The 7723-nt window shown below is 49.6% G+C and overlaps 1 protein-coding gene across 1 annotated transcript in view; it reads right to left on the bottom strand.

Annotated features, from left to right (window-relative positions):
- Nucleotides 1–2683: 2683 nt before the first annotated feature.
- The window catches only part of LOC308166345 (uncharacterized protein), a 100129-nt gene continuing 95089 nt past the window's right edge, over nucleotides 2684–7723 (bottom strand). Inside the window, exon 11 of the mRNA XM_080540614.1 lies at nucleotides 2684–3068. Coding sequence (XP_080396740.1) covers nucleotides 2871–3068 — 198 coding nt within the window. The 3' untranslated portion in view covers nucleotides 2684–2870. The remainder of the gene's footprint in view (nucleotides 3069–7723) is intronic.

The raw sequence follows: 7723 nt of genomic DNA, 5'->3' as shown, positions 1-7723 counted from the left end.
GAAAAGATGTCGAAAAGAAGAAAGCAACTCACCTTGGGCGATTTCTATCCAGAAGTCTAAACAAAATGATGAAGGGGAAAATCCATCTGTAGCTGGTGGTGGTAGCACATCGGACGTGGGGACTGATGCTGCTACAACAGAGCCGAGAGAAGAGGCAGCTAACGTTAGTGCTAATGCTAACTTGACAGCTAACGTTAACGTTACTGTGGGGGCTGAAGAGACACAACAAGACAAGCCAAGAGAAGAAGCTAACGTGGAAACTAATGTTAGGAAGACAACAAAAAAAGAGGTTGGAGGAGATGAGGAAGAGGATGATGATGATGATGCTGATGACCACCCGCCTGTTGCTGGAGATGGGGGGTGCGAAGATGCTGGGGTCGCTCTGGCTGGCTGGACCAGCGAACAGTGGAGTGACTGGACCAGACGTCTGGAATAGTTGCTTAGACGTCAAAGAATAGTTGCTTAGGCTGTACTCTATGCAGGGATGCCAAAAGCCTTCTCCTCACCGATAAAGTTGGAACGCACTTGTCAGAAGAGTGGATGAACGGGGACGTAACCAGTAATAGACAGAACTTGCGTAAGAAAATCTACAAGCACCGGGATAGTGTGGCGCACAAAAGGGCAGTTGAACTGGCAGAAACAAGACAAAAAGAAATAATGCCAAACAGGATTCTCTGTATCAACGCAAAGTTGTTCGAGGAAACATCAATCGCGTTCAGATCCGCCTATATGGTAGCCAAGGAAAGGATGGCTTTTAAAAAACTTCCACCCTTAATGGACCTCCATTGGAGAGATTCGATCCAATGCCTTTCGTCACATCTTGGCTTAAATCAGGTCATCGCCTGTCCACATCATGGGCTCCTGGACGTAGAGCAAAGGCAGCTGAACCCAGGCCTCTGTGGTCGCTTCTGTGTTAAGGTAAGACCCGCTTTTATAAACTTGGCTTCTGCTGTGTTGTAGGCCTATGGATTGCTGTGTTATAATGAGAAGGGCTATGTGCATGGTTGTGTTGTGTAGGGCAGTGTTTAGGCTTGGTATGTGGCGTTGCGTCGCCCTCGCATGATGTGCGGCTCCCCCGCACACCGTGATTTAATTCGCACACTGAGAATGACAGTTCAATCGTTTTTTAGACTCTGATCTATTCGTACAACAAGGGACACAGCACCTTCCCGTTTTCCCCATATTGTCAGTGTCTTTGAGCCTTGGAAAAGCGCTATATAAATATAATGAATTTGAGGCATTTCGAAGAGAGCGCCTCAGCCAACTTTGGACCCGGAAACACGTCACGACTTAACAACCGGATGTATGTACACTAACAAGGCTGTTACTGCTCCTAATTGAGAGACAAACACACGGCTTAAACTGTTCTTCTGTTCAACTCTGGGAACCGCTCCTCATTAGGGTCCAGGGCCGCATGTGTTGGTCTGTGTGTGTGTGTGTGTGTCTGTGTGTGTCTGTGTGTGTCTGTGTGTGTGTGTGTGCGTGCGTGTGTGAGTGAGAATTAGCTCCAGGGCCGCATGTGTTGGTCTCTGTTTGTGTGTGTGTGTGTGTGTGTGTGTGAGTGTGTGAGTGTCTGTGCGTGTGAGTGTCTGTGCGTGTGTGTGTGCAAGTTAGCCTTTTGTAGTTCCGCAGCATCTCTAATTCTGTCTCTCTAAAGCCATTAGAATCCCTGAGAGGAAAACACTGTTGTTGTTGCTAAAGAGAGATCAGTAATTAGGGCTGTGTGTGTCGGTGTGTGTGCACGTGTGTGTGTGTGTGTGTGTGTGTGTGTGTGCGCGCGTCTGTGTGTGTGTGTTGCAGTCAGCGTTGTTGAGTTTTTTTTCATGAGCCAGTGAAGAGATGTGTACTGTAATTAGGGATGTCCCGATCCGATACTGATATCGGATATCGACCCGATATTGGTCCTGAATGCTGGATCGGGGATGGCACCAGAAAAAAAAAAAGGCTCCGATCCGATCCTACTGTCATGCGCAGTCAAACTTATGTGTATAAGCGATGAGGGAATGAAAACAGTGAACAGAAACGCGTGTCGCAGAAATGCTTCACGCGAGTCGCAGAAATGCTTCACGCGAGTCCTATATGCGCTTAAAATGCGCATAGCGCTGTGTGCTTCCGGTTTCATTACAAAGAGAAATGCTTCACGCGAGTCCTATATGCGCTTAAAATGCGCATAGCGCTGTGTGCTTCCGGTTTCATTACAAAGAGGTTAACCATATATGTGCCTGACGTCTAACAACATTCAAATGACTCTTAACTTCATATTTTTTCGGATTTCAATGTATGACACATCATTTGAAAGCTTATGATCCGTAGTTCCAATCCACAACACGTCGCATTTGTTGCTTTAATAAAGGCTGGCAGTCTTTAATTTAACTGTTGTTGGTGTGGACTATATACTGGGGAGGTATTTGTTATTATTCAGGGGTCAAAAAATGTATACAAATATCGGATCGGTATCGGTATCGCCGATACCCGAAGCCCAGGTATCGGTATCGGTATCGGTAGTGAAAAAGTGGGATCGGGACATCCCTAACTGTAATGACATGTTTTTTAATCAACATCGATCAAGCAGATACTATACATAGACCCACTCCTCTCCTATCCTCTCCTCTCCTCTCACCTCTCACCCAGCAGATTCAATGTCCAAGCACTTGATTGGTAGAGTTCTTTAATAACTTCCCTCCCAATGTTACAAAAGTGACATGTTACTGTATCCTCTCTGTTCCAGTACAGAACACAGCAGATCTGTCAGACGTCTGTTAGACCAGAGTTCAACCAGCAGAAAGGCACTTTCTGAGTGCACAAGGCAGTCTACATGTGAGTGTGAGAGAGTGTGTGTGTGTGTGTGTGTGTGTGTGTGTAGAGTGTAGTCACTGCTCCATGGCGGTCTCCTCTTCTTCTTCCTCCTCCTCCTCATCATCGCTGGAGGGGTCAAAGTCTTGGTCCAAGGCGGGGTCCCCGCCCTCCCCTCCCTCCCCCCCCTCCTCCACCTCCCCCCCCAGCTCTGCCAGCAGCTGCTCCACGTGCTCCAGCATGGGGCCGTCGTCACACTGCAGCTTTACATACATCTGGAACACACACACACACACACACACACACACACACACGCACACGCACACGCACACGCACACGCACACGCACACACACACACACAGAGAAAAAACACGCATTAGAAACACACATTCTAAGCACGCATACCCAAATGCATATCCAAACAATCAGCACGTTAAGAAATACAAACTGACATATTCGAGACGTTGGCCTCGACACGACGGGTCATATTGACCCTGGGGACACAGGCTGAGTCATGTTGACCCTGGGGACACACGTTGAGGTCCTGGGGGAGACTCTTAGCTACCCCCGATGGTCTCTGAACCCCCCCGATAAGGAGCAGATCACACCGTTGTTGCCAGTCTCACTGTACAGCAGGGTGGAGGAAGACACACCAGAACCAGAGCGACTGTTTCCTCTCAGCCAATCACAGCTCAGGGATCGCTGGTTAACTGTGTTTATGTCTTTGACCGTACGAGACGATGGGAACATTTACAGGCTCTCTCTCTCACACATGCACGCACACGCACACACGTGCACGTGCACACATAAATACAAAGTGCATTAAGGACATAAATACTAGCAGTGCAATCAGTTCATTGGGAGTCATTCAGCAGCAGATGCACGTGTGAGTGTGTGTGTGCCTGTGCTTATGCATGTGCGGTGTGTAGTGTGTAGTGTGTGTGTGCGTGCCTGTGTGTGTGTGTGAGAGAGAAAAGACACACACACACACTCACTTATTACATGTTATAAATATGCCCTAGAGCAGCAAGACGGGAAAAAAGCGGTGTAAAAGCACCAGTAGATTCATCTCTGTACAACTCTGCCTGCTACACACACACACACACACACACACACACACACACACACACACACACACACACACACACACACACACACACACACACACACACACACACACACACACACACACACACACAGGCATGTATTCTCTCCTCAGTATGAGAGGGAGGTAAGCTGCCTTGGGGATCCAGGATGAGGAACACTCACACCCAAACTCACACGGTTAGGAGCCAAACCACAGGAACACTGACTGCAACCAGGCCTAAAGACTATGTGTGTGTGTGTGTGTGTGTGTGTGTGTGTGTGTGTGTGTGGTGTGTGTGTGTGTGTGTGTGTGTGTGTGTGTGTGTGTGCGTGCAGTGCCCTGGGAACAGTCACTAAGCAACAGTAGGCCCTGACAGCAGACACTTTGCTCCCCTGAGAACTCATTTGGAAACTGTGTCTCAGGAAGTAGAGCTGCCGTCTAATGATGGCAAGGTTGGCAGACCGGCGGTTTGAGCCCCGGCTGGCCACATGTCGAAGTGTCCTTGGGCAAGACACTGAACCCCAAATTGCTCCCAGTGAGCGGGCCGGCGCCTTGCATGGCTGCTTGCCGCCATTGGTGTGTGAATGTGTGTGTGAATGGGTGAATGAGAGGCCGTTGTAAAGCACTTTGGATAAAGGCGCTATATAAGTCAGTCCATGACAGCATGGGAGAGGTACAGAACGCTGTAAGGGCCATGAAGAACAACAAGGCCGCTGGACCTGATGGCATCCCAGCAGAAGTCCTGAAGGAAGGTGGGCCAGACCTCCTCAGCCACAAGATCTAAGCTGAACATCTGCTGCTGTCCTCCATCTCCCAGCTGAACATCTGCTGCTGTCCTCCATCTCCCAGCTGAACATCTGCCCCAGGGAGTCAAAATGACATACAGGATGGACGGGCAACTTCTGAACATCAACAGATTCAGGGCCATCAACATAAAGAAAACCCAAATCCTCCATCAGCCACCGCCCTCTATAAACACTCCTGTGTCCAGCCCCCAACCATCTCCAACAACAACACCAAACTGGAAAATGTGGAACACTTCACTTCATATCTTGGCAGCCGCCTGTCATCTAAAGCCAATATTGATGATGAAATACACCACCGCCTCAGTTGTGCCAGTGGGGCTTTCTCAAGACTGAGGAAAAGGGTCTTTGAGAACCGCGACCTCCAGGGCAGGACAAACATCCTGGTCTACAAAGCTGTGGTGTTGCCCTCCCTCCTGTTGGGATTAGAAGCCTGGACCACGTCCGGCAGGCACTTGAAGGCACTAGAGGCACATCATCAGAGGTTGCCTCAGGATCAGCTGGAAGGACAGACGCACAAACACATCTGACATCTCCACCATCACTGCCACCATCGCCCCCAACACCAGCTCAGATAGACTGGCCATGTTGTCCATATGCCTGACTCACGCCTCCCAAAACAAGTCCTATACTCCCAGCTTGTGGTAGGAAAATGTGCAATGTGCAAAAGAACAACATCAAAGCAAACATCAAAAAGTGCCACATAGAACTTAAGACCTGGGAAGACACAGCAGCCAATAGGGCGCCCTGGAGAAGCCTTGTCCGGGCGGGTGCTACACTGTACAATGAGGACCTCCGCCATGCTGCAGAAGAGAAGCGCAGCCTCAGAAAGGAGAGAGCCTCCACCAAAAAAGGCCCAATCCAAAGCCACCATCACCACCACTGTCCCCTGCCCACACTGTCCCCTACCATCACCACCACTGTCCCCTACCATCACCACCACTGTCCCCTGCCATCACCACCACTGTCCCCTGCCATCACCACCACTGTCCCCTGCCCACACTATCCCCTGCCCACACTGTCCCCTGCCCTCACTGTCCCCTGCCCACACTGTCCCCTGCCCACACTGTCCCCTGCTATCACCACCACTGTCCCCTGCCCTCACTGTCCCCTGCCCTCAATGTCCCCTGCCCACACTGTCCCCTGCCCACACAGTCCCCTGCCCTCACTGTCCCCTGCCCTCACTGTCCCCTGCCCACACTGTCCCCTGCCCTCACTGTCCCCTGCCCACACTGTCCCCTGCCCACACTGTCCCCTGCCCACACTGTCCCCTGCCCTCACCGTCCCCTGCCCTCACCGTCCCCTGCCCACACTGTCCCCTGCCCACACTGTCCCCTGTCCTCACTGTCCCCTGCCCACACTGTCCCCTGCCCTCACTGTCCCCTGCCCTCACTGTCCCCTGCCCACACTGTCCCCTGCCCTCACTGTCCCCTGCCCTCACTGCACCGAAATATGCGGGTCCAGGATCGGCCTCTTCGCCCACCTGAAGACTGACAAAGACCAAGAAGGAGGACAGTCATACTCCACTACGAGTGACCGCCGACGGTGGTGTATGTGTGTGTCTGCATGAGAGAGAGAGAGAGACAAATAGTGGCTGTGTACTGTAGCTGGTCTGAGCTCCTGGGAGCAGGAGGGGAGAGGGGGGAGCTGAGCGTTAGTGACCCAGACAGAGGAGCTGATTCCAGGGGAGAACAAGCCCTCAGGAGGACTGGGCCTGGAGGACTTTTAGTCAATTCTGTCCACCTTATCTACTAGGGGTGGGACAAAATATCGATACAGCGATTATCGTATCGTGGCCTCTTACGATACAATTAGCGATTCACGTCGCCAAATGTCGATATTAGAAAAAATAAATTTTGGGGGGGGGGACGACAAGCTGCACACGCGCCTTGTAGAACGGACGTGAACCAACTACGATGAAGAAGATGAATGGCTGAAATGGCGGGAAGCAGGGAAAAACAAATAGGAAATGCACCTCTAGCCTACAAATCTAAAGTCTGGGACCATTATATATCAAAGCAAGGCTTCCATTTAGCTCCCTGAGCGCTACGACTATTACCAAGTCTGTCGCTGGGTTTATCTGCAAGGATCTTCGCCCGTACAGTGGAGCCAAAAACTAAGGTGTCCGCCGAATGCTCCAAACACTGGAACCAAGATATGAAATACCGGGTCGAAAATATGTCACTGAAACGGCTATTCCAGCGTTGTATGTAAGTCCTTCCTTTAAACATTTGAACTCCTGCTTTGTAGCCCTTGGTGACCATAAGTCAAAAAATTATAGCACAACCTGTGGAGTTCCCCAGGGGTCCATTTTAGGACCGTTGCTCTTTAGCCTATACATGCTACCCCTCAGTTCTGTTATCAAGAAGCATAGCGTTAACTACCACAGCTATGCTGACGACACTCAGCTTTATATCTCAGTAACTCCCAACGACTACAAGATGATTGACCACCTGATAGATTGTATTGCCGATATTAATATTTGGATGACACAAAACTTTCTCCAACTCAATCAAGAAAAAACAGAGGTATTGATCATTGGCGAGAAAACTGGGAGAGAGAAATTATCTGCACACTTGAAAACACTAGCTCTTAACACTAAGTGTCAGGCCAGGAATCTTGGTGTCATAATTGACTCAGATCTAAATTTTGAAACTCATATTAATAATACTATTAAAACATCCTTCTACCATCTAAGAAACATCACTAAGGTACAATCATTTCTCTCCCAGGCAGACACTGAAAAATTAATGCATGCGTTTGTTACTAGTAGGCTAGATTACTGTAATGCTCTCCTGACAGGTCTCCCCAAAAAAATGATAAATAGACTACAAATGGTTCAAAATGCTGCTGCTCGTGTCCTTACTAGGACCAAACGAAGAGCGCACATCACACCTGTCTTGAGATCACTACACTGGCTCCCTGTCAGTCATAGAATAGACTTTAAGATCCTTTTACTAGTTTATAAATCACTTCACTGTGATGCACCCAATTACATGGTGGACATGCTCATAAGATACACACCAGCTAGACCCCTACG

This window comes from Nansenia antarctica (genome assembly GCF_963989245.1).
Source record: "Nansenia antarctica genome assembly, chromosome: 10".
NCBI classification, from domain to species: Eukaryota; Metazoa; Chordata; class Actinopteri; order Argentiniformes; family Microstomatidae; genus Nansenia; species Nansenia antarctica.
Note: the sequence above shows the minus strand (reverse complement) of the source record. Positions and strands in the feature narration are given on the sequence as shown.